Source organism: Marmota flaviventris, chromosome 3, assembly GCF_047511675.1.
Source record: "Marmota flaviventris isolate mMarFla1 chromosome 3, mMarFla1.hap1, whole genome shotgun sequence".
NCBI classification, from domain to species: domain Eukaryota; kingdom Metazoa; phylum Chordata; class Mammalia; order Rodentia; family Sciuridae; genus Marmota; species Marmota flaviventris.
Genome location: NC_092500.1, coordinates 64,960,803 through 64,988,485, shown reverse-complemented (window position 1 = coordinate 64,988,485; position 27,683 = coordinate 64,960,803). Strand labels below are relative to the sequence as shown.

The 27,683-nt window shown below is 40.8% G+C and overlaps 1 protein-coding gene across 3 annotated transcripts in view; it reads left to right on the top strand.

The window, feature by feature from the left end:
* The first annotated feature begins 1,859 nt into the window (after window positions 1–1,859).
* The window catches only part of Acvr1b (activin A receptor type 1B), a 41,388-nt gene continuing 15,564 nt past the window's right edge, over window positions 1,860–27,683 (top strand). The window contains exons 1-4 of one of the 3 annotated variants that reach the window (XM_027949826.2): window positions 1,904–1,986; window positions 2,835–2,910; window positions 24,865–25,104; window positions 25,835–26,083. In XM_027949826.2, the coding sequence (XP_027805627.1) occupies window positions 24,930–25,104; window positions 25,835–26,083 (424 nt within the window). In that variant the 5' untranslated portion in view covers window positions 1,904–1,986; window positions 2,835–2,910; window positions 24,865–24,929. Of the gene's footprint in view, window positions 1,987–2,834; window positions 2,911–24,431; window positions 24,475–24,864; window positions 25,105–25,834; window positions 26,084–27,683 lie in introns of those variants that run through there. The other 2 variants (XM_027949825.3, XM_027949827.3) reach the window with 2 other exon arrangements.

Here is a 27,683-nt window from a genome sequence, read left to right as displayed (position 1 = left end):
AGGAAAGCCAGCCTTGTAAGATGGAGGTGGGACTGGAGTGATGCTTCCACTAGCAGAAGAACACCAGGGATTCTGGGAACCACCAGAAGCTACAAGAGGCAAGGAAGCATTCTTCCCTAGAGACCTCAGAGAGAGCATGTCCTGCCAACTCCATGTTTCTTATTTCTAGCTGTCAGAATGTTGAAAGGGAAAAAAATTCTGTTATTTAAAACTAACCAGTTATTATTGGTACTTTGATTTGGTAGCCCTAGCAGACTAATACAGTACTGTGTTGCTGCTGTGTCCACCACTGCTGAGAGATCTAAGAGCATAGTTTGGGAAACTATGAGACTACAGCATAGTTTGGGAAACCAGTTAGATAGCCTTCTGGGGCTACCTCTTGGAGGGATGAGGGAAAGCAGAATAGGAATAAGGTGTTTACTCATGCAGCTACACTGACCTACTCATAGACTGAGCTTTGGCATGCTAGGTGAGCACTCTATCACTGTTACATTTCCAGCCCTGGTCTGCAATCTTGTTCTGTGTATGAGGATGGGAATTCTTTGGGTTGGTAACAACTTGTAAGGTGAGGATTCCATTTAAGAAACTTTTTCTCTCACCCCTTAGCCATTGGCTCTACCCCTAGATCTTACATGATGAAACTATGCCCTAGAGAAGTTAAACTCTTGCCGGATTCACAGACAATTAGTAAGAGAAACAGAATTCAGATCCAGAACCCTCTGGCTCCAAAAACCCTGCCCTTTTAACCACCTCAAGTTAAAGAAAGTGAATTCTTCAAAATGATATCTGGTGATTTGCTTTGCTTTTTATAACCCCCCCCCAATATCAAAGTAATGTTCATTTGGAAAAATATTTAGAAATTACTGAAATGTTTAAAGAAAAAGTAAAAACAATTATTCATGACGATAACTACTGATAATATCACGTAATATCCTTCTAGTCTTTTTTCTATGCAAATATGAATTATCAACAAAATTTTAACACCACAAATAGTTTTGTTTTGCTTTTTCACCTAGCATTACCTCATGAACATTTTCTCATGTCAATAATTGTTTTCGTAAACATGATTTTTAATTACAAAATATTGTTCCATCATATGGGTGGGTCATTATTTAAGTCTTCTATTAGTGCCTTCCTAGTTTCCAGCTGTTTACAACGATAAGTAAATACGTTAACATTTTGCGTAAATATGTATCCTCACTATTTCCTAAAGACGGGAACAATACCGGATAAATGGGATGAATGTTTTAAGGCATTTGATACATAATGTCATATTGTTTACCAAGAGGGTTTTACCTGCCAGCAGAATGAGCATGCCTGGGGCAGCACCCTCACTATATTTTGTAAAGAAGCATGCCGTGATCCGATCACACAGGTTGCTGTGCCCAGATTGCTGGGAGAAGACCCAGAGGGAAACTAGTCAGGAGACCGTTGCGTTGATCCCAGGGGGACCTGATGGGGCTTGAGGCTAGGCAGCAGGGATGGAGGAACGGGAACACGCACTGGATTCGTGCTGTTCGGATGGGGGCGGGGCACCGGAGCTGATAAGGTAATTATGCGCGGCGCCGGGAACGGGAGAAGGAGGGGGCGGTGCGTCCGCTCCAGCCTCCTCCGCACCGAACTGCGAGGTTGGCGGAGGCGCGAACCCCTCCCACCCCTTTAACAAGGACACTCCCCTTTAAGGCGGGCGCCCGCGCGCACCCGGCCCCGCCCTTCGGGGGCGCGCGCGGCGGTCGCGGCGCCGGCTCCGCCGGGAGCGCACGTGCCGGCGCGGGGCGGAGGAGAAGGAGGCGGGAGCGGGGCCGCGGGAGGAGGGGAGGCGCCGGGGGCGCGCGCGCGCTGGGCGCTGCTGGGCTGCGGCGGCGGCGGCGGCGGCGGCGGCGGCGGTGGTTACTATGGCGGAGTCGGCCGGAGCCTCCTCCTTCTTTCCTCTTGTTGTCCTTCTGCTCGCCGGCAACGGCGGGTCTGGGCCCCGGGGGATCCAGGGTGAGTCCCGGGGCGGGGGGCGGAGGCCGGGATGGAGAGGGCCGGGCGAGGGCGAGGCCTCGAGCCGCGGCCCCTGAGCTACAGCGCGCCCCCTCCCCACACGCACAATATGGCCGGGCGGGGGGCGCGGAGGAGTCGGGGTGACCCTCAGCCAGCTTGCCCGACCTCCGAGGCGCGGGCGCCCATAGGCCACCCGAGCTCACGCCGGGCCCCTGGGGACCCAAGCCCTCTTCCAGGCGGAACTGAATTCGGGGAGCTCCAGGGGGTTGCGCTCCCGGTACCTCCGTGTTCCATAGAGGGGAGTCCCGGCTTCCTTAAGATTGGGAGAGGTCTCTGGTTTTTGCCCTTAAGCACGTCCAGAAACGGGGGGCTTTATTCCTACCCACCAGATGCTCCTGGGGGCGCCTTTTCTCCCGCCAAGATTGTGGGGTTCGGTAATGGGGTCTTGCTTCTCTTAGGTATCCTGATGAGAGCTCTCGCGCACCCCAGGCTATAGGGGAAGGGGGTCTCTAACCTTCCCTTCAGCCTCTGCACTTGGCGTGTCTCTACCTTTCCTCCCTTGCCTCCCTGATGTTCTGGGAACGGGAGTCACATTTCCCCTTCGCTCAGCCCCCTGCGTTCTGCGGGGCAAACCCCCCACCTCCGATGCACATGCCTCAGGAAGTGGGACGAGCAGGCCCCGCAACCTTTTTGGAGCTTGGCTTTGGAATCTCTCTAACCCTATGAAAACTAGTTCCCGGGCGGTTAATCTGAATCTAGGTGTATTTGCTTTCCTCCCATCTCCCCCATCCCACCCCACCCCACCCCAGGGGGCCCATTTAGTTAATCACTTTGTGGATGCCTTTCAGGTGATATCCTAGAACCTGCGTCCAACCCCCAAGATTATTTAAAGATCCCACCACTGGACCGTCTCCCTGGCCCTTGGTCAGTACTTATTTACCTTCGCACACAAACCCTCTTCCCGGCCCTCCCCCACCCTCACACACCCCTTACCTTCCAACCCCCACAGCCTTCTGCTCGCCTGATCTTCCCCGCCACCCTTCCCATACAGAGGTGGGGACCTTTCTGTGGGACATTCCATTGGATGTGTTGTTTATGAGGCTTTGGGGACTGAAAAGAGCTGATGAAACCCTAAAATATTTCATTTGTGAGAGTCCTCTCAAATGTGTTTTGGCATTAGGTCTGCAGATGAAGGTTATATTTGGCAGTTATATTGAAGTGATTATTGACCCACAGATGGATCTGGGAGAGACTATCAGGATTGTATTTGCTCCCATGTACAAAGCCTGCTGCTTTGACTTAGAAGCCCCTAACCTTCCAGCAATGGGAGATCAAGTGTGTGTTCTTGGGCTCTTCTGGCAACTAAAAACAATTCTCAGGTGGATCCAGGCTTCCTTAATAAAGCAGAACATGAAGAAAGACACTATGCCACTTTGGAGTCTCAAAAACAAGTTTATTATCTTCTGCTTTGATATTTGTTCCCAGTGGTGTAGCCTATGCAGTGAGGTCTTTGTTCACTGGTTAATGCTTCTGTTAGGTACCTTGTGTGTCTTCCTCGGTATTGCTGCGCTGTGGCATAGGTAACTGCTCTGTGAGGTCTGATAAACATGCTGAAGATGTAGGAACAGAGCCTGACATTTGTGGTGAGATAATGATTTTCACAAATAAGGATGTTCATGGGGTCTTATTATGGGCCATGTTTTTGGAATGTGTAATACAATTTTATTTCTCTAGTAGGGTTGTAAAAATAAGGTTCACCCTTCAGGTTTCTTATGTGTATGTGAATAAATCTTTAAGTCCTTCAAATAGGAATTTTTATTCTGCCCTTAATGTAGCCAAGATTTTAAACAGTCATTTCTCTGCCCATTTGGTGTGGTGTTTGTGGGGTTTGTCTTGTGAGCTAAGTTAAGAATGTTTAATTGATAATCCAACTGGTTTTGAATGGTGCAGAGTTCATTTTTTTGTAACCTTCCTAAAAAAGGATGTTTGTTGGGGTGAGTGTGGGTGGTCATAATAGGGAATCGGTTTCTTTTTTTGGTATATGGGAAATTAAGTTGTGTGTCCAACAAACATTCTCGAAGGCCTTTAAACTTCTTGGCCAGACACTACAGTTTTTTCCGGGACACATCTAGTTGCCAATAGTGCATGCTAGAGAGACCACTGTTGCAAAAGGCTTAAAGTAAAACGTCAGTTCTGGGAAAATAGAAGCTATGGGATAACAAGAAGTTGATGTTTTTTTTCCCCTTCCCTGATTTCCTATATAGTGCTCCCCTACATTGGCTAGAGAAGTGATAAGAGCCCAGCAGCTCTAATGCCTGGTACTCGAACATGATGTGAGGACAGTAAGGGATAGGTGTTTCTATTAGTTAATGAATTAATTAGTTAATTTCTATTAGTCTTTTACTGGGAGTAGTAAAAGACCAGTGATAAGGAGAATGAGTTTAAGGCTAGAAACAGTAGCCATTTGATAGGTATACTGTGTTTTAAGACCTAGCTTAGCAATGTTCACGTTGGTATTTAAAAATGTAAAGTTGAGTTGTAGCAGAAGAACATGACATTCATTTCTTAGGATAAAAGCAACAAAAGAGGCATTTGAGGTTATGATAGGAATATTTTTGAGTTTCTGTGACCAAACTAAAATAATTTTTATTTCAAGCCAAGTCTTGTAATTTTGTTGAATGGATATGGATGTGAGGTACTGTGGAGGTGAACTCCTGTAGAGCAAAAGAGAATCTCTGATAAGTTTTGTTGAAACAGCTCCTGGAACAGATGTGATAAAGCAATTAAAATGGCTACTCCTGGTTAAAGGTTAGAACCAGATGCAGGGAGGAGGCTGGTTTTCTGCCCCAGAACTTTGCTTCCTTACAGGTTGTCCTTGAACAAGTAACTTAACCTTTCTGTTACTGCCTCAGTTTTCCTCTGAAAAGTCAGAAAAATATTCTATGTTGCTCTTATTGGGACATTCCTGAGACTGACTTACTGATAGCCAGTTGGCAGGGAGGTATTTTTAGACACAGTTTCTGACTTCAGTGAATAAGCAATGTTGGGTTACTTTTTATTCTATGGGGCAGAATACATACTCTGTGATTGATAGGTGCACCACATGTCACACTGTTAATTTCTTCTTAATTGTGCTTTTTTTGTAGGCTCCTTTCAGATTTACTCAAGTTAATTTCTGGCTTTGGTAGGCATTTACTTCATAAACCAGGCAGCACACCTGTGCTAATCAAAGACAGTCTGGAGAGAGTGACCTGCTTTAGGCTTTATTGGTTTGGCAATGTTATGCAATTCTGGATATGTTTATGGCACTATGTAAATGTTACATAAGAACATGGAGGCTGAGAGGTGGCCAGAATGGTGACTGTGAACACAGGAAGGTTAGACTGAGGACTTCATCTGAAAGGACCTTGGGAATCTGCAGTCAGTACAGGAAGAAACTGCACTTTATTTTCCTCTAAAAACCTTTTTAGATGATTGTATCTTTCAGGGGGACTGCTGTGTTATAAATAGGTTTATTCTTCACCGGTGAGCTAATTGTAACCTTGCTACCAAAATATGAATCAGTAAACCTGGAGAGGAGGGGACATGCTGCTTCTTTCAGCATGTCCTGTTGAAGCTGCTTGTTGCATTTTGGAACATGAGTTGAATTGCATTGCAGTCTGTTCTCATAATAACTCAGAGGTACAGGGTGTTGAGGTGGAATGGAATTCTCGGTTCACGCACTTTAGATCATCTTTATTTTTGAAGGTTAAATTAGAATATCAGCTTTTTTGTTTTAATTTTGAATCTTTATTGTTTACTGCTTGATTTTTGCTCAGAGCAGCAGTAAGTATTAATTCTGAATCCCGCCTCTTTGTGTTGAGTTCTTTGGTTATTAATCTGTTATAGTAGGAGTTGATGTAAGAGGATCTTATCTCATTTTCCTCTCTATTTACAAAAAGAAAATCGAGAGTTCTCTTTCTCATCAGCCCTCTGGTGCTGTCTGTGCTGCAGGCATCCATAGTCTGGACTTAAGGCTAGAACCTTTTAAGTAATCAGCTCTTAGACCCTGTGGTTTCAGGCAGTCAAACTTGGATTTCTCTCACTTTGCCTCATTTCCAGGTTTGAGTACCTGCTGTCTGTTTTTGGACTTCTCACATTCTCTGTCTCATGTCTGGCTACATCAGCTGGGACTTCATAGGCATCATTTCTGCTCTTGCCTGTTCTGTCTGCCTACTGGCATTCTCCATGGATCATGGATAAATGGGACACCAAGCAAAAATACTGTTTCAGAGTATCTCTCCTTCTCTTGTTCTAGAGTTGCCAAAGTTTGGTCTAGCTGTGAATTTTCCTTCCCAGGTGATCTTATCTACTGTAGATTTCAGAGACAGTGTCACTTCAGGCAGTGCTGCTTGTCTTTTCTGTTTTCTTTCTTTCCACCTAATCTTAAACCTTGTTTTGCTAAATATTTTTAATTTAAAATTATGAAAATAACTTTAAATATCATATCACCTCTAATATTTACTAGCTTACATATAGGACATTTGTTTTTTATATTTGATTGGTCATGTGTCAGGAATGGTTTTTGGCATGAGGAAATAATAGAGAAGATGAACAAGAGTCCCTAAATCTCTACTCTTGTGGAACTTAAAATTGCAATGGCAATAAATAAATAAATAAATGAAACGAAATAAAATTGCAGTGGCTTAGACTGAAAATAAAAAGCAAACACTATTATCAGTCATGAGTGTTTAAACAAAAATCAAACAGGATGATATGCTAGAGTATTTCTGGAGCTGCCATTCCATATCTCTCAGTTTCATTGTTTCATCTGTAAGATAGGGTTCATACCATCAAATTTTATTATTTTTGATAGTTATGTTCTATAAAGTGGCTATTAACACTGAATTAGAGAATACTGTACACATTGCTCTTAAAGGTAATACAGGGGTAGGTTCCCGCAAGCCTGTGGTCACAACATTTTCATAAAACAATCAATATATAACCTGTTTTTATGTGTTTCTATATAAAGACACCCTATTTAATATACAGTTGATTCATTAACATTGAATTAAAAAACAGTACTGTAACTCATGCCTGAACCAAACTCACTTAACACATACACTTTCTCCTTAAGGCACATCACTATCTTCTTGTGCTTAGGAATACTAGACATTTCAGCACTATACTTGGGAACTATTTTAAATAGCAAAATCATCAACAAAAAGTATGGTACTAAACATACTGCCAAAAGGACATGTGTTTACAGTATGAGAGCTGAAACAAGAAGGCAGAGTGTTGCCTTGTTTGACCTCAGCTGGAAACATGTGTGTTGGGCGGCTCTGTACATGTCCTTGAATGACCAGGAAAGTACCACAAGCATTGATTTGGGGGGTTACAGATAAATTTTAGCAAGTAGGCAAATTCACGTATATGGAGTCTGAATAATATTTTGTTAGAGCTATACATGCAAATGTGGTACAGGTAAAATTGCATCTCACAGAATTCCCAGAATTCCTAAATGGTTTCACTGAACCAGAATTTTAATACATAGAGTTAGAAGTCCCATTTCCAGACTGTAAATAAACTAAATAGATAGACATGCATAGTGAGCATCTAATATGGTGACCTAAAGATTCCTTTAACATATTTATTGAGCACCTGCCATATGTCAGGCTCCATTGTAGGTGCTAGGGATACATAGCAGTAAGCCAAAAGAGACAGCTGCCTTCCCTCATGAGGCTTACCATCTGCAAGATGATATAAACAATAAACAAATATAAGATTGATTTGTACCTATCACAGTTCACCTTCTGTTCCTTGCTCCTGCAAGATTTCTGGGATTTTGTGTACACATACCCGTTCCCAATTATTCAGTCCAACACTAGGTTAGGTATTACTGCATAGGTGTTTTACAGATGTAATTAGGGTCCCAATTATTTGACCTTCAGGTAGGGACTCTATTATGATGGGCCTGACCTCCTTGAACTAGCGCGCGCGCGCGCGCGCGCTCTCTCTCTCTCTCTCTCTCTCTCTCTCTCTCTCTCTCTCGTTTTTCCTTGAACTAGCTCTTTAAAAACAAATTTCTTAGCTTATTGCAGAAGAGGAAGTCAGAGATGCTCCAGCTGGCTTGGAAATTAGCAAACATCCATGTTATGAACTGCCCTTCCCCATAGGCACGTGGCAGAAAATCATGGGCAGATTCTAGGAGCTAAGTGGTCCCTGAAGAAAATAGAGACCTCAGTTCTTGTTTTGCAAGGCTGTTGATTTTTCCAGCAACCAGTAAGCTTGGAAGAAGGCTAATCCTAGATAAGAAAGCAGCCCTAGGTGACATTATTCATGCTGCACTTGGACTTCTGACCTATAGAAACTGAATTAGTGAAGAGATGTTCTTTTAAAAAAATATGTGTTTGCGGGGGGGGGGGGGGTGATGGTGATAAGTAAAACAGGAGAGGGGACTAATGAGAACTGTCCCAAATCTCAGGACACCTGAGATCTGGTACCCTTTTGCTGGACTTCACAGATGAAAAGAAGTTCTTTGATTATATGTGACTTTCATCTGCCTATAACCTTTTTCTAGAAAATTGTGTGTTTGGAGGGAGAGGAGATTGTACCTGCTTCAGAGATCAGTTTATAGGTTCTTGGAATGTTTGAGTTGAGTTTTGTTTTTTAAGTGGATATTTAAATTAGGAGAACCCCTTTTCTCCAAATTCTCGCTCTTTGTCTTGGTATATGTCTGTTACAATTTACAAGATTGAATCACATCCAGTCAGTGTTCTTTTTTTTTTTAATTTTTTTTTAGTTGTTGATGGAGCTTTATTTTTTATTTATTCATTTATATGTGATGCTGAGAATCGAAGCCAGTGCCTCATGCATGCTGGACAAGTGCTCTACCACTGAGCTACAATCCTAGCCCTTTTTTTTTTCTTTTTTGTGTGTGAGGGGGTTGAGGGGGTGGTACTGGGGATTTAACCCGGGATACACTACCTCTGAGTTACATCCCTAAGCCTTTTTAATGTATTTTTAATTTTGAAAAAGGGTCTTCTTAAGTTGTGAGGCTGACATTGAACTTTTTTTTTTTTTTTTTTTTTTTTAAAGAGAGAGAGAATTTTTTTTTTAATTTTTTTATTTTTTAGTTCTCGGCGGACACAACATCTTTGTTTGTATGTGGTGCTGAGGATCGAACCCGGGCCGCAAGCACGCCAGGCAAGCACGCTACCGCTTGAGCCACATCCCCAGCCCCTGACATTGAACTTTTGATTCTCCTCCCTGAAGCCTCCTGAGTTGCTGGATTACAGGCATGTGCCACTACATCCAGCTTAGTCTGTGTTCATTTCTGATGTCTAGGACATACATAGATAGCCCTAAGCTGAACGTGGAGAGGAATTCTGAGGAAAGAGTGTGTTCTTGCCCTTCTGTGATTTACACATAAATTGACTACTTCTGCTTGTTGGAGTGACTATAAACTATGAAGAGTTCAGACCCTTCTCATTCACTGAAAGCAGTAGTAAAAAACATCTAATTCGCTGAATGTTTACTGTGCTTAAGCATTGTGTTAAGTACTTGTGTTGTTTCATTTATTCTATGCAGCTATTCTTTTCTTTTTTTCTTTTTTTGTACCAGGAATTGAAACCAGGAGCACTCAATCACTGACCCACATCTCCAGCCCATGTTTTATTTTCATTTTTAAATTTTGAGATAGGTTCTTGCTAAATTGCTGAGGCTGGCTTTGAACTTGTGATCCTCCTGCCTCAGCCTCCTTTGCCTCTGGGATTATAAGAATGTACCACCACTCTGGTTTTATGCAGCTATTCTTTGAGGCACCCTTCTCTCTATTTTACAGATAAGGCAGTTGGAGCACACAGAGATTAAGCAGTGGGCTCAAAGTTGGTCCAATTCCAAAGCATGCACTCTAAATTCTGTGCTCCACTGTAGACTACGGTTACTATGAAAATAGTTTTCTAACCAAGTAGTCCTTCAGTCTTCCATTTGTTTTAACACTTACTGCTGTATTTAACTTGGGAAAACACACAATGTCTGATGGTTCCACTGTTTTTATGTGGCTTCTAGGATCAACTCCAGACGCCTTTGCTTGGCATCACAATCTGATCTGGCCCTAGTTCGTCCTTGTCTCTGGCAGGAACCTTGGCATTGTTGTTGCATCTGTCAGTTTACTGTGGAACCAACACACCCTGTATTTTTCAAGTCCCCTTATCTTTTCTGTTTCTTCTCTCTGGAGTGCTTTCTCTCCCCTTCTCTTCCTAGTTAAATCCAACATCCTCCAGTATGGAACCCTTGTCCTCTTGTGTTCCCCAGTCAATGATTCCAGTGCCCCATCCATATTAGTAGTGGAAGGTCATGTGGTTTATAGTTCTGTTTTCCTTACCTCTACCCACAAAAAGTTGATAATAGGAACCATTTTATTCTTTATATGACTTTGGCCTATCACAGAGCCTTGCACATTTTAAGCAGTTAATACATTTGTTTAGTTAAATTCATTCCTTTCTTTTCCATCCTCTTAGTAAAATCGTAGGTAAAGAGTTCCAAACCCATCTTGTGGTAATTTATTTATTTTATATGTGTGTATGTGTATTTATACATACATATATAATTTATATATATATATATATATGGGATAAAAACTATGTATGTATGTGTGTGTATACACACACACACATATATATGTAGTTTTTATCCCATTTGTGAGTTACTTGGATCATAACTATCTTCCTATCTCCCTTCCTTCTTTCCTGTTAATCTATCACCTACCCATTTTATTTCAGCCAAATGAACTTGATCTCAGCCTCATTACTTTCTCAGTCTTGGCTAATTTTTTTTCTCCTTCGTTGTCCCAGTTGCCAAAACAGTCATTCCTATCCCTTTTCTGACTCAAAACTGTGACATACACTTTTCTCTTTTCTCTCTTCTCATTCATATGATTGTAAATAGGTCAGGAAGAAAATACCAGTGATAAATATTCTCCCCTTCCCTAATAAGCCAGAAGTATATCTACTTGAATGCAGCAAAGAAAGACAACAGTAATTTTACATGTAATATTATAAACTGTAAGTAAAGGACAAAAGCCAAGTTACTGGGAGACAGTCTAAATTCAACAACAAATTCTGGACACTTAGGTCACAGGAACATTGGCCACACTTTCTCATAATGATGCCACTCACTCCAATTTTACCTTGACATTCTGAGCAGCAGGTGGGCCTTTGCTCCTATGTACAGGTATTTATAGTTAGTCATAAATTAAATTGCAATGACAGGTCTCCATAGCATAAACATCAAACGTCTCTTTTGAGTGAGAACAAAGCTTTCATTCTCTAGACCTGAGGCTTAGGGTTGAACTTGTTTAAACAGCTCTCTAGGGTTGGGTTTGTCTCCAAGTAGAATGTCAGAAAGGCAGTTTGTAGAATGGGTATAGTGTGGAGCTGACTTTGCAAACACTTTTCTCTTTTGCAAACTCCCATTTCAGGATCTTTTCCCAGATTGGAATTAAATACCAAACTTATCAAGTGTCTTTTGTTAAATCTGTGAGTTTTGCCCCCCCATACAAATAACTTCCTTTATTAAGTCAGTACATTCTTTTCATAAGTGCTTTTTTAAAAGCCAGTACATTTTTTCTTCTTCAGGATACCACCAAGTACACGTGTAAAATTTGACTTTATTATAGCTCTTGGGTGTTTGAGAGCCTTTGTTTTGTTTTAATGTATTTTTTTAAATCTAATTTTGATGATTGTGAAAAATTAAAAAAAAAATAACTTTGGCTTTTTATTTGTTTTTAACCAATAGCATGTGATTGTGTTACTGCTGCAAGATTTTTCTCCTTAGACTAGTTAGAACTTTAGTTCTCAGATACTGCCTTCTCACACTTTCCCCCCAAGAGAACCAAACACTACCTCAATTTTGGGTCAGTTTAGTGCCAGACACCTCTATTTTTTAACCCAATTCAGGATTTTCATTAAACATTTTGGCAGTTGTCTAGATCAGCAGCTATTAAACACTTATTTTTTTCTTCTTAAAATAGTGGAGCCCTCTTCTTCCTGCTGCCCCCCTCCCCCTGTCCCGTATCAGGGATTGAAGCCAGGAGTGCTCTACCAATGAGCTAAATCCACAGGACTTTTTATTTTTTATTTTGAGACAGTAAGTTGCTCAGACTGGCCTCATACTTGCTATCCTCCTGCCTCAGCCTCCAGAGTAGCTGGGATTACAGGTGTGTGCCACCACACCAGTCGCAAGTGGAGCACTTAAAAATTAAGGTATCCTCTGCAGTGTTGTATATTGCAGAGCCCTCTTCATCTTTTAAGTTATCAGGTGGAGATTTATTAAGCACAGTGCTATTTACCAGGCACTGTGCTACGGACCAGTTCAGAAAAGAGTGAAAAGAACACTGGTTTCCTCCTTGCGGAGTTGAGATTCCTGAGATGTCATGGAGAGCCTAGAGATTTAGGAGGAACATGTTTTTAAAAAACACTGTACTGGGCTGGGGTTGTAGCTCAGTGGTAGAGCTCTGACCTAGAATGTGTGAGGCACTGGGTTCAATTCTCTGTACCGCATAGAAATAAATAAAACATAATGGTCCGTCAACAACTAAACAAACAAAAAACCCCACTTTTCTTTCTTGTTTCTTGCTCATGCATGTGTTATGGATTTTTTTGTTTTTGTAATTGAGATTATATTATACATATATGGTTTTGCAAGTGTGGATTTATGGTAGTTTTTAATTGTGATAAACTACATATAACATAATTTACCATTTTAATAATTTTAAAGTATACAATTCAGTGGCATCAAATACCTTCATAATATGCAAACTGTCAGCATTTTTCATTACTCTGAAAGAGAACCCTATACCCATTAAGTAGTCACTGTCCCCTCTCCCTCACTCCTAACAACCACAAATCTGATTTTTGGATATTTTGTATAAGTGAAATCATATGATATGTGGCTTCTTTCACTTAACATAATGTTTTCAAGGTTCATCTATATTGTAGTGTGTATCAGTAGCTTATTTCTTTTTGTGGCTAAATATATTCCATTTTGTGAATATACCATATATTGTTCATCCATTCATTATTTGATAGACATTTGGGGTTTTTTTTAAATTTTATTTCTTAAGTTGTAGATGGACACAATACCTTTATTTTGTTTATTTGTTTATGTGGTTCTGGGGATCGAACCCAGTGCCTCTGGCATGCTAGGCAAGCGCTCTACCACTGAGCCACAACCCCAGCCCCTGTTTTCTACTTTTTGGTTTTTGTGAATAGTGCTATTAGAATATTCATGAACAAATTTTTGTTTGAACACTTGTTTTCAGTTCTTTTGGATATATACATAGGAGTAGAATTGCTGAGTTATGTGGCAATTCTATGTTTAACTTATCAAGGAGTCACAAACATTTTTTTTACAATGTATGTTGTGTCTGTGTGTGTGTGTGTGTGTGTGTGTGTGTATGTGTATGTGTGTGGTGCTGGAGATTGAACCCAAGGCCTCACGCATGCCAGGCAAGTACTCTTAACACTGAGCCACATCCTGTCATGTTGCTTTTTTTTTTTTTAAGTCACTACTGGCAATATATGAGTTCCAGTATCTCCATCTCTCGCCAGTTTTCATTTTCTTATGGCCTTCCTTATAGATGTGAGGTAATAGTTTGTGATTTTGATTTGGCATTTAAATTTGAAATGCATTTGAGCTGACATTGAACTTTTTTTTTCATATGCTTGTTGGCCATTTGTCTATCATCTTTGGAAAACTGTCAGTTCAAGTCCTTTGCCCAGTTTTTGAATTTGGGGGTGGCATACTGGAGACAGAACCCAGGGGCACTTTACTCCCAAACTATATTGCCAGTCCTTTTTATTTATTATCTTGCTTAAGTCCTTGTTAGTTGCTGAGAATAGTGTCAAATTTGTGATACTTTTGCCTCAGCCTCCTGAGTTGCTGGAGTTACAGGTGTATGCCACCACATTTGATTTAATTGGGTTGTTTTGGTGTTGAGTTGTAAGAGTCCTTTATTCTGATTACTAGAGCATTATCAGATATATAATTTGGAAATACTTTCTCCCATTTGTTGTCTTTTTACTCTCTTGATATTGTCCATTGATGCACAAAAGTTTTTAATTTTGATGAAGTTCAATTTACCTATTCTTTTGTTGCTTGCACTTTAAGTGCCATATCTGAGAGAACATTGCCAGATCCAAAGTCATGAAGATTTACCCCTGTTTTCTTCTAAGAGTTTTAGACGTTTTGCACTGTAAGTCATATATTTATGTCATATATTTATGTCTTTGATCTGTTTTGAGTTAAGTAAGGTATGTAAGGTAAGGGTTTGACTTCTTTTTGCAAGTGGCTATCCAGTTGTTCCCTTAGAATGTTCTAGGCACTTGTGATGAAAATCAATTGATTATAGGTGTATGGCTTTAGTTTTGGACTCTCAATTTTCTTCCATTGATCAATATGTCTGTTCTTAAGCCAGTACAATAGTGGTTTATAACTGTAGTTTTGTAGTTTAAAATTGAGAAGTATGAGTCTCCAACTTTATTGCCCTGCCCTAAGATTGTTTTGACTATTTAGGATTACTTGCAATTCCATATGAATTTTAGGATCAGCATTTTCATTTCTGCAAAAATGACCATTGAGATTTTAATATGGAGAGAGTGAGTCTCTCTCATATATACAGTTATATTTAATATATTATGTATAATTTAATTCGCTGGTAGACAAGTTGAGTTTTTAATTTTCTAGCATCACTCAATTTTGGGGGAAAATTCTTAAAAATACATTAGTATACCTAAGAAACTGGAAATCCTGGAAGAATATACATCAAACCTGATAGTAAATATCTCCGGGGCAGGAATAAAGGGAGTGTTCAACCTCTATATTGTATATTCTGTGGTGTTTGATTTTTTTTTTTTTTTTTTTGTACCAGGGATTGAACACAGGGGCACCCAACCACTAAGCTATATCCTCAGTCCTTTTTTATATTTTAATTAGAAACAGAGTCTCACTGAGTTACTTAAAGCCTCACTAAGTTGATGAGGCTGACTTTCAACTTGAGATCCTCCTGCCTCACCCACCTGAGCTGCTGGGATTACAGACGCCACCATGCCTTTTTTGATTTTTTTTTTTTCCTTTTGCTGTTGCCACTCCTGCTCCTGATAGGCTATTCTTCCAGGAGCTGCAGCCTGTTACCACTATTGTTTATACCACACCTTGAACTTTTTTTTTCTTTTTTTAACAAAGGGAATTTATAAGCCAAAAAGTAAAAACAAGAGAACAACCTAGTAAAGTGAAAGTGTATAAAAGAATCAAAATCTAGGGGCTAAGATTGTGGCTCAGCAGTGGAGTGCTCACCTAGCACTTGTGAGGCACTGGGTTCAATCCTCAGCACCACATACAAATAAATAAATAAAATAAAGGTATTATCCAACTACAACTAAAAAAATATATATATATATATATATGTTTAAAAAAAGAGTCAAAATCTAGTATTCAGTATTCATAATAGCATTAGTAATGTTTATGGTGACTGGACTTTCCTACTAAGTAGAATTCATTTACTTCCTTACCAAGTAAATGAAATATTAGAATCAGAAAGCTTAGTACTAAGCAAGGGCTTTGATGTACAATGTTAGATAGGCTTAGTCAGAGACCAGGTAGGAGGACACCCCGTAGTTGGAGAGATTAAGATAGCAGATTTGTGGGGAGAATGGACCTGCATAAAAGTCCAGCAGCTTGACTAGATAGAGACAGTATGGCCTGAGATCTCTCAGTGAGATCTTTCCCTTATGTGTTATAGTTGGTCTAGGAGGGATATGATGCAGACCACTTGACCAGGGTAATGAAATTGGAGAAGGCACAGAATTAGGTCAGACATAAATGATTGCAGACTTTAATTATCCAGACATGAACAAGAGAGGAACATAGCCATCTTAAGAACCCATCTTGGGTTGGGGATGTGGCTCAAGCGGTGGCGTGCTTGCCTGGCATGCGTGCGGCGCGGGTTCGATCCTCAGCACCACATACAAAGATGTTGTGACCGCCCATAACTAAAAAATAAATATTAAAATTCATTCTCTCTCTCTCTCTCTCTTTAAAAAAAAAAAAAGACTGACTTTCCTTCACACTGTCCTTTCTTTTAAAAAAAAAAAAAAAAAAAAAAGAACCCATCTTTAGGATAGGCAGTCTTAGAATTACCAAGGAAATACACTGAAGCTGATCTTGATCTTGAGTGTTGAATGAAATTTAGTACAGAAGTAATTGCAGGTAGTCTAGTAGAGGGAGTGCTTAGCTTAGTCTTTCCTAGACAAAGAATGAATATGTGTCAAAGACTGCCTGTTGGAATTGGAGGGGGAGAGTGTTGAGGCAACAGAATACTTACTCAGGGCCTGGAAAAGATAAAGAAAAAAACTTAAAAAAAAAAAAAAAAAAAAAAAAACTGGGCATGAGAGCACACATGGGTTTGAGAGACAGGAGGATTTTAAGTTTGAGGCCTGTGTGTGCAACTTAGACCCTGTTTGAAAATAAGAAATTTTTAAAAAGGATTGGGGATGTAGCTGAGTTGTGGAATGCCGCTACGTTCAATTTCTAGTACCACCAAAAAGAAAGAAAGAAAAAAAAGGTGGGAACTAATATTACATTATAAAAGGAGACAGCTGAAAGTTTTCTGCTTTATGGGTATTCTAGTTAAATATTTGAACCTGAATCAAATCAAAACCCAGATCTAGCTCTTAGCTTATAGAAAATACACATTTGTAACAACATATCAAAATAGATTCTACTGTCATGTGTAAATAAAAAGAACAAATAAAAATAAATGTTTTAAAAATAGAAAATACAGAGAAGAGAGCTACTTGTAAAATGGCATCACAGGGAGTCAATCAACAACATCCAGAATGTGGGAAATGCAGACAAATAGTCTGGTTTCTTAACAAACAATTTTTAAGGAAAAATAACAACAGCAGGAACATCTATAGATTAAAAAAGGTTTAACAGACTTTTCAGCCAAGGACAGTGAAAAGATCTATTTGGATCCAAATTTGAACAAACCAACTGTTAAAAAACTTTTTTTTTTTTTTTTGAGACAATAGAGGATGTTTGAACATTGATTGGATTTTTTAACTTTTTTTTTTTTCATTTTGTTGATGCATTATAGTTGTATGCACCGATGGGCTTTGTTGTTACATATGCACAATATAATTTGGCCATATCTCTCCCCAGCATTCCCCCTTCCCTCCCTTCAACCCTTTGTCCCTTTCCTCTACTGATCTCCCTTTGATTTTTAGGAGATCCATCCCCACCTTTGTTTTCTTTTTTTTTTCTCCCTAGTTTCCACATGTGAGAGAAAACATAGGACCCTTGACCACCTGAGTTTGACTTATTTCATTTAGCATGATGATCTCTAGTTCCATCCATTTCTTGCAACTGCCATAATTTCATTTTTCTTTATGGCTATGTAAAATTCCTTTGTGTATACATGCCATGTTTTCTTTATCCATTCATCCATCGATGGACATCTAGGCTAGTTCCATAGTTTGGCTGTTATGAATTGTGCTGCTGTAAACATGGGTATGCAGGTATCACTGTTGTAAGATGCCTTTAATTCTTCAGGGTAAATACTGAGAGTGGTATAGCTGGGTAATACAATGGTTGCATGCCTAGTGCATCTAAATCTTCTATTCCATATATATTTGTTGGCCATTTGTATTTCTTCTTTTGAAAAGTGTCTGTTTAATTCATTTGTCCATTTATTAATTGGGTTATTTGATTTTTGGTGTCAAGTTTTTTGAGCTCTTTATGTATTCTAGATATTAATCCTCTGTCAGAAGAGTAACTAGCAAAGATTTTCTCCCATTCTGTGGGTTCTCTCTTCACATTCCTAATTGTTTCCTTTGCTGTGCAGAAGCTTTTTAATTTGATGCTGTCCCATTTATTAACTCTTGGCATTATTTCCCGAGCTTTAGGGGAAAGTCATTGAGAAAGTCATTGCCTGTGCCTAAAAGCTGGAGTCTCGAGCTTACCTTTTCAGCATAGTTTCTGGTCTAATTCTAAGGTCTTTTATCCATTTTGAGTTGATTTTTGTGCAGGGTGAGAGAGATAGGGTCTAATTTCATTCTTCTGCAAATATCCTTGATTGGATATTTGATAATATTAAGGCTGTTGTCATTATTTTATGATACTGTGGGAAACTGAGTAGTTCAAAATATAACTTGCTGAGGATTCCAACATCAATAACAAAAAATTAAAGATATTTTAAAACTTGAACAGTTGGGGTATATCTAGCATTTAATGTGAACTTAATTGTATAGGCACTTTGCTAAGAGCTTTGTTTAATGATTATCTTATTCTCAGAGCCCCCCACCCCGCACCCCCCACCATGAAATAGATTCTGTTGTTATCTCCATTTTATAATTGGATAGATAAAGCCAGCAAGCTTAAGAAACTTGCCCCATATTGCTCGGGTAACAGCGATAAAGTCAGGATTCAAACTGAGACTCTGTGACCTCAGGGCCCAAGTTGTTGATAGGTATGCAATTATGTCTCCCTGAAGGTGCTATCAGTGACACAGAGGAAACAAAAGAATTATATTCCCCATTTTTTATTGAGATGCATGCTATGAAAATATGCATCCCCAAATTCTTTCAAAGTGGATAAGTATAGTTATATACCGCTCGAAGTAGTTTAAAAATTAAATCCAATCTTATAAAGTTCATTGTTGGTTTGTGATAAATGTTACTTTGTTCTGAATTTAAGTAGTCAGACAGGATGTTTTAGACCTAAAGAAGTAGGTCTTTGTGGCAAGTTGCGTCTCCTAAATGACTACATCTATATCTTCTATTCCACATGTTCTTACAATGTGATTTTAACATTCCCTCCACCAACAGATGGGTCTACCCCTGCCCCCTTGAATTTGGATGGAGGCATGACTATTTCAGCTTCAAGTACATGATGGACACAATGCTCTCTGACTTCTCTTTTGTGGTGCTGGGGATCAAACCAGAACCTCAGTCATGCTAGGCAAGGGCTCTACCACAGAGCTACATCCCCAGCTGTACTCTGTGACTTCTAAGGCTGGGCCATTAAAAGGATACAATTATTGCCTTGCTCACTCCTTTTTGAAACTTGCTTGGTGAAAACTGGCTATCATGCTGTGAGAAGCCTAGGGTAGCCTATGCACAGAAGCTACTTGGAGAGGGCCACATAAAGAGGAGCCAAGACCCCTAGCCAACAACCAGCATCACCTACCTACTAACATGTGGGAGGGGGTGAGCCTTCAGATGATCCCAGCCCCCAGCCTTGGAGTTTTCTATCTGAAACCCGGGACTTTGTAGAGGCAAACCAGTCCCTGCTTTGTTCTGCCCAAATTTTTGGCCCTCAGAATCCATGTTCAGAATAAATAGTGTTTTATGTCATAAATTTTGTGGGTAATTTGTTACACGGCCATAGTAGCTGGAATAATATTCTTTCTTCTTTCAGACCTTAATGGATGAATGGCCATTTTTAAAAAAAAAAATATTTTTTAGTTGTTGATGGACCTTTATTTTATTTGTATGTGGTGCTGAGAATCAAACCCAGTGCCTCACATAAGCTAGTCAAGCGCTTTTCCACTGAGCCACAGCCCAACCCTGAATGGCTATTTTTTCAGCAAATATTTAGTGTGTGCCTACTCGAATTCAACCTTGTAGACACAAAGGCGAATGGAACAGTCCATTTCATTAAATGGCACCTCAGCCAGAAGACTGTTAGAGTGACCTGTTTTTCCCTCTGTAAAGAGTTTTCCAAGGAGGCCCTGGTTGCTATACTTGTGGGTTCCATAATAAAAGTCAGGACCATAGGCTGGGGATGTAGCTTAGTGGTGGAATGCTTGCCTATCGTGCATGAGCCCAATATCCAGCACTGCAAAAAGGGGAAGGGGCATTGAACCCAAGAAAAATTACCCACTGGAGGGGAAGTGGTATTGTGGTTTTCTAAGGCCCATAGTTTGGGACTTTTTAAAAGGAGCTAAGTATCCATATGAACAAAGCAAAATTAAGAGACTTAATTTGAATGGGAAAAACTTAATAAGGTCTGTACAAGGTGGTTATTTTGAAATTACCAAGGGAGCAAAGGAACTTCACTCTGTATAAAAAACTGTCTTTTAAAGATAGGGATGGATAGGCATGGTAGCGCATACCTCAGTCCAATATACTTGGGGAGTCTGAGGCCGGAGGATCTCTTGAGTCTAGGAGTTTGCGATCAGCATGGGCAACTTAGCAAGACCCTGTATCAAAAAAAAAAAAAAAAAAAAGGTCTGGTGTATGTGTGTGTAGAATGGCACTTCTAGTCATTAATGTGCATTAAGGAATTCACGGTGAAATAAATGCCTCTGCTGTCTTGGACTGTAACATGCCAAATCCCTGGAGGTAAACTGCAGGAAGACTTGGTGAGGCTTTTTGGTCAGAAAACCCTGAGTGGATTTGACATAGTGATGGTAAGAATGCCTTTAGTTGATGTCAGTATTATTTGCAGAATGATGTGTCCTACTTCTGATGATGTTTGTAGTACAGTGATGGCCCTGAAAAGTTAGGGGTGCTGGACATTGCCAGAAGGTAGATTGTAGGATGCTGTGTGGACTTGGGGCCTAGAGACCTGAGTTGGAGTTGTGGCTCCATCATTTACTTGTTTATCATTTGTGAGTTCCTTATCTTCTTGGCTTTACTACCCATAAAGTGGGACAGCTACACCTACCTCAGCTCTTGTGAACTCCTGTGGGGATCACATGAGAGAATGAAGGTGAAAACTCTTGAAAAGTAATGCAGTCTATGCAGTGTGTTCTTATGGGAAACAAAACTGAAAACATCACACCCTAATATAAAACTAGTATTACTGGGGCTGAAATCAAATTTGTGGTCTTTGTTCTTTCCCAGAGAAGCCAGGGATGGATTTGTAGGTCAATGGTAGAGTACTTGCGAGTGCCTGAAGCCCTGGGATCCATCCCTGGCGCCACAAAAACAAGCCCAGTGCAGTAATCATCAGGTTAAAAAGACTACTAAAAAGACTACTAAAAGGACTACGCAAGCAAATACATACCTAAAGTTCTCCTTATTCCACAACCAAAGTGTTATGTATGAGAAATGACAGTTTGGAAAACTAAATCACAGAAGAGATTTCTGAATCACTCAAGCCTGTGTGGGGATCCTGAGAATTCCCAGCTGGGCCAAAGACCTGCCCAGTGCCCTCCTCTCTTTGGAGGCCTGTGCGCAGCTTGATGGAGTTTACCCAAGTTGGGACTTGTCTGCCTTCTCAAAACACAGCCTCTTTCATGAATCAAATTTGCATTTACATCCTACCACAAACCACCTTCTAATCATACTTAGGAACCATGTTCAAATTCTGCCAAGGTGGTTTTGTGTTGAATTCAGGTTTGACTAATAAACTTGCTAATAACAGAAGTCTACCCTACTCTTGTTCTGACCACTTTTTTGTTTACATTTTGAGTGATTTAGTGACACTTCTGTGATTTAGTTTTCTCACATGTAACACTTTGTGGAATAAGGAGAATTTTAGGTATGCACTTGCTTATATACATGCAGACTTTTTAACCTGATGAGTCATTGTGAAACATTGTAAGGGTCTGTTATCATTCGTACATACTTGACTTTTCAAAGGGAATTGGATTTAGGTTTGTGATTTAGTGTACTAAATTTACAGTAAGTTCAGATATGTTTATAATTTTATTACCACTTATTTTGTTTTAGTGAATAATATTAACAGAAGACTGGGCAAAATGTCTGTCTTAAAGACATTTAGGAAAAGGTATATAAAACAGCAGAATTGTTCAGTGTTGGATCAATGATCCAAACAGTGTGAATTAAAAAACAAAACTAAATCTAGATTGAGCTGGAAAGGATTTTGGAGGTCATCTAGTTCAGTTCCTTCTTTCTGGTTAATCATGAGGAAAATGAGGTTCAGAGAGGTTAAATGACTTGCCCAAAGCCACGCGACTAGTTACCCACAGCACATAGACTTGAATAGCTTCTTGCCGAGACCTTGCTGTAACTTTCCACTTCCTAATCAGTGGTTCAAGAGAAACATTTTATTTTGTATGGTTGTTTATTTTTATTTTTTAGGTTTTACATTCAGAAGAGGGATTCATATTTATTGAGTACCTACTATTAAGTGCTTTTATGTTGTTTCATGTAATTCTTACACAGTACTGTGAAGAGTTATTAATAGTCCCACTATACAGATTGAGCACAAAAGAAACTAGTGCAGTAAACTTGCTCAAGGTCATGTGATTAACACAAGTGCTGACATTTGAGCTTTAGGTCTTTATGACCTGTTCTGCTGTGATACCCACTGTGGCTCCTAGTGATGTAAATTCAGACCTTTTCCTGGGTGTGGGCAATAGTGATGGTTATCATAAAAGTTTATCTGTTCAGAGTGTACATAGATGTACATAGATATGTGTAGAGCAAGTGTTTCTCAAGGTACCCACAGCACTTAGCAGACATTTGACTAATCTCCCTACCATCTCTGTAAGAAAAAATGTGTTCTGGTTGGACAGTTGAGATCCAGATAGGCTTAGGGACTCACCCAGTTCCCTTATCATCAGCCCCTGGGGCCCAGCCTCCAGTTCCGTTCTCAGTCCCTGTTAGCATAGATTTCACCACTTTTGCTCTTTCCTGTCTTACACCAAGATTGTTTAAGTACTTCCCAAAAATAATGAGCCACGTGTGGGTGTGTTCATTCTCCAGAATGAATCACTGTGAAAGAGGCCATGAACCAACAAAAGGAGAATAAATATCTGGAATCAGAAGGATTTCTGACTGCTCTGCTACACTAATTGATGGACTCTGAAGTGAGCTCTTTTTAAACAGGCTACTGTGGGTTTGGCCTTGTGTGTCTCACCCTGCTCAGAATAGTCCTCTCTTGAAGTTGTTAATTTTCCCTTTCTTGCCTCCCGAAATAGCTCCAACGCTGTTCTCTTTGCTGGACATCACAGCATATATACTGAGAAGCATGCTCCTTACAGGGACCCCTCACTCCTGAATGCACACAGGGGTGTCGGGGGGAGATGAACTTTGTTGGAAGCAGGATTCCAATGGGGTAAAAGAGAGTTGGACCAAGTATTCTGAGAGTTGTAAAAGTTTAAGTTACCAAAAGAATAAAAGAACAAATAAGGGCATTTGGGAGAAAAAAAAAATGAGAAGGCCCTTAGTCTTTTTTGTGACTACCAGGGTTTAAATTGAAATTTAGGAGAAATTTGCTTTTAAAATTCTTTTTATGATTTGGATCCTGTTCTCATAAATACCTACTTTAAACTTAATGCCTTTAAGAACCAATACTACCTACGCTCTTTAGCAGGTAGCAACATGTTTTGGAATTTCTCCCAGAAGATAGGGATCTGATCAAAGGTTGTAAAAAAAAAAATACAACAGACTGGGCAGTGAGGTCAACCCTGTCTGTGTACCTGCTGGTGCTGCCTCTCCTCTGTTTCCTCGAGTGGGAACGACAAGGGATTCTCTCATTTATAGAAAGCCTGTGGCAGGAGGGGTTAGACACTAAGACATTTAGAATCTGTCTTTGCATTTGAAAAGACAAGAGATGTCTTCTAGAGTATTGGAGGAAGACACAAAGATAGATTCTTTACAGCCTAAATGGAGAGTTAGGCCAGTGTGGCTTTTTGTGGGACCGGTTGCAAATGTCTCTCCTCCAGAGACCTTGGAGTGCAAGTCTTCCCCCTGGGTACCCAGACAGTGCTTATTGAATGTGCCACCTGGGACTTGATGGGCCTCCCCTCCAAGCACTGATGGATGAGTACCTTTCTCAGCACTGCGCATCCCAGCCTTAGTGTTGTAGTGGCCAAAGCCACATGTCTGCCCATCCCAAGAGGTCAGGGCTAGGTTAGGCTCATGGGAGACAGTGTTGGAAGAACCAACTGCTGCTGTCTGTGCTATTCTTGTTAGTCAGATAAATAAAGAATTGCAGATTCCAAGGGCTGCAGAACAGGCTTTCAGAGGCGCCAAATTCATTTACAGTAATTTCCTGTCAGTGGCACACACATAGCATGATACACACCTAGCAAAACTGATTAGTCACAGAGGTGATCATGTACACGGCCTCTTTGAGGGAAAACAACAACAAAAAACTGTAAGTGCTGTCCAGGGGCCTTTCAGAATGGGTTAAATTTATTGAGCACCTTTTAGGCATTATCTCATTTAGTCCTCATAATAACTTTATGAGGTAGGCACTAAAATTCTCCTCTTTGGAAGACATTCTTTTTGGCCCTCATGAGAGGGACACCTGACATAGACTAAAGGGAAGAAACAATGATGGAATGGTCAGGGGAAGCTTTTCAAAGGAAGTGGTGTTTGAGCAGAATTTTGAAGGCTTTTCGAAAACTGGGCAGGAAAAAAGCTTTGCAAGAGAATGTGTAAGAGTGTGCGCACTACATTCAGGAAGCTGTAGGCGTGCCTCATGCCTGAAAGAGGAGATGGCTTGATTCTGGCTCCAAGGAACCCTGAGGTGGTTTTACATGGAAAAAGAGAGAGAGAGAGAGAGAGTGTGTGTGTGTGTGTGTGTGTGTGTGTGTGTGTGTGTAGGGGGGTGCCTCCTATCTTCTATAGGAGAGATTCCATCCTCTCTGCAGGCCATCTTGGTTTGAATGAGAAGGTGGTTCCTCTGTCTCTCACAGGCATGGAATAGATCATTGAGAGGAATGGTGGGGCCTATCAAGCTTTATCTGTGAGCTGAAAAGGGTTGTGCTCCAGTTGAAGATATCTTTCTGGCCCCATCTCCATAAAAGTTTCTGTTTTGGAGCTTGAAGTATGCTAAGGGATTATATTCTAAGTCTGGAAAAGGACCTGGAAAAGACCTCATTGTTGCTTTCAATGTCTACTCCCAAATCCCCTGCAGCTCTGCTGTGTGCATGCACCAGCTGCCTACAGGCCAACTACACGTGTGAAACAGATGGGGCCTGCATGGTTTCCATCTTCAACCTGGATGGGATGGAGCACCATGTGCGTACCTGCATCCCCAAAGTGGAGCTGGTCCCTGCTGGGAAGCCCTTCTACTGCCTGAGCTCAGAGGATCTGCGCAACACCCACTGTTGCTATACTGACTTCTGCAACAAGATCGACTTGAGGGTGCCCAGTGGTAAGTGCATGTCCTTGTCAGACTATTGGCTCATCTTGGAGGTAGCGCACCTCCTCCTTCCATTTTCTGTGCTCTTCCCCACTCCCTTGCCTTTTGAATGCTCCCTGAGGTGACAAGGGATGGCATTCCTCTCAAGTTAGGTTTATAGATTGAGAATGAGAGAGGCAAATTTTCAAGTAAGTCCCAGAAGGGAGATCTGCATTTTGGGTAGTGGCTGAACAGCCATGGGCAGCAGAGCCAGGCAGGAATCCCCACAGAGGATGTGGGACTGATCTGGAAAGAAATGGCACCAGAGCCTTGTGAAGGGGTCTGCTCTAGGAAGGGAGATGGGCAGATGTGAAGAGGGGCTAGAATTAGGAAAGGGTGGTGATCACAAAATCTGCCATTTAGAAAGTATCACCAGGCAGATCCAAGGAGGAGAGATGCTGGAGCAGAGCCTAGAGTAGAGTGGAAACTGGCATTTATCTAAGGTGGGACCCTGACATGCTGTGAAGTTCCAAAGTGGGTTTGGTTTGATCATAGAAGGGACAATTCAACCAAAGAAGTTGGCATGGAGAGAATCTAAGTAGATAGACAAGCCCAGTAAGACCAGAGAGAGATCAAAGGAATTTTTAAAACTTAAAACCTTGAGGGGGAAGGGCCCTTTCTCACTTGGAGGCAGTGTTGGAGATAAGTAAGGCCACAGTGTTCCCTTGTTTTTACTCTGTGTTCCTTCTCTCGTTTGACCCAGGTCACCTCAAGGAGCCTGAGCACCCTTCCGTGTGGGGCCCTGTGGAGCTGGTAGGCATTATTGCTGGCCCAGTCTTCCTTCTGTTTCTCATCATCATCATTGTTTTCCTTGTTATTAACTATCATCAGCGTGTCTATCACAACCGCCAGAGACTGGACATGGAAGATCCCTCATGTGAGATGTGTCTTTCCAAAGACAAGACGCTTCAGGATCTTGTCTACGATCTCTCCACATCAGGGTCTGGCTCAGGTACTGAGTTCTGTAGGCGCTGTGTCTGTTGGCCCTCATGACTGTTTCCCAGCAGGAGAGTGTGTGAGGAAGGCCGGAGCCCTGTGCTTGTTTCTACTAGCATTGAGTCATGTGGTTTCATAATTTCCCTTTTTTTGGAGTCTGACGTGTAATAAGATATGATAATGGGTTCACAGAAAATCTTTTATACCCTGGGATTCCAAAGGTTAAGTGCAAAACTCATTGGAGAAACCCTGCCTCCCTTCTCCTAGTCTTGTACCCATACATCTATTAAAATTCAGCTGGTTCCACCTGAGCAGTGGAGTGCTCAATTGAAGGGCCCCTTTTGAGAAACAGGAGTGTGCCGGATTTCTGTGAGGTGGTGACAGCTAATCATTGATCTCTGAGCAACCACAAGGGGAGTTTAAGGACATTGAGTAAAGCTAGAGTTGGGATTTGGTGAATCATTGACTTGTACCATTGCCCAAGGGTTTTTTGGAGGGGGTTACCATAAAAGCAGTTTGGGCTTCCAGCATAGCATCAGCTCCATTTCCTGTAGTGCCTGTTGTTGACCAAGTCTTTCTTAGATGGGGACGATGAACCCAACGCTGGACCTTGGCATGAGACCAGAATTTTGGATGGAGGGAATTGAGGTTATTCAGGTCTTGGGGCATAGCTCAGCAATTAGATGTGAACATGACTACAAAAGACTTTTTTTTTTTTTTTGGTAATGAAAATAAACTGTTACTTTAGTCATAATGATATTCCATTCTTCCAAAAAACAACAATAACAACTCAGCCTTGGAGATCAGCGTTGCTGTTCTAGTTAGAACACACAGAATCATATTTGTGAGAATGTTTGTATGTTTCCTTGCCATGGGACAGGCTATTGTTCTGTAGGGAAATTATGCCATCCATCATGGCCAGACATTCCTTCTTGAACACAGGAATACTTTGAGCTGTGACATCTCCTGAATTTCAGTGGTTTCGCTTTTATTAAGCTCGGCAGTAGAGAGCACCAAAATGATGGATATATTTAAAAGCTCCATATTTTTAGAAACACAGAAAATACATGGCTGTTCTTTGCTAAAAGAGGTGGGGCAGTGGTTAGACCTGCCTGGTTGATTCTGTGACTTGACTTGCTCTTGGAGGACCGTGGCTTGAGTGTTCCAGAGTTTTTCAGATCCAGGACCAGCTGAGGCTAGTGAGGCGTGGTGTTTATTTACTTATCTGGAGTAAAATGGTTAATAACTATTTCTCTCTGGGTGGTTTAGTCCTTTCCCAGGACAGAAGGTGAAGAACTTCCAACGTGTTGGATTTTTTATTTATATTTATTTTTTTAGTTATAGGTGGGCACAATATCTTTATTTTATTATTTTATTTTTATGTGGTGCTGAGGATTGAACCCAGTGCCTCATACATGCTAGGCTGAGCCCCAGCCCCAGCCTCATGTTGGATTTTTTAATACTGTGGTTTTTGAAGTCCATGCTGCTTATGTTACTTGCAGTTCATTTTAAGAAATGTATGCTCCCCTTCTGGGAACAAAGATTTAAAAAAAAAAGCTGATCCAGGATTGGATAGAAGAGATAGGGATTATGGGTAAAAGTCTTAAAGAGGAGAT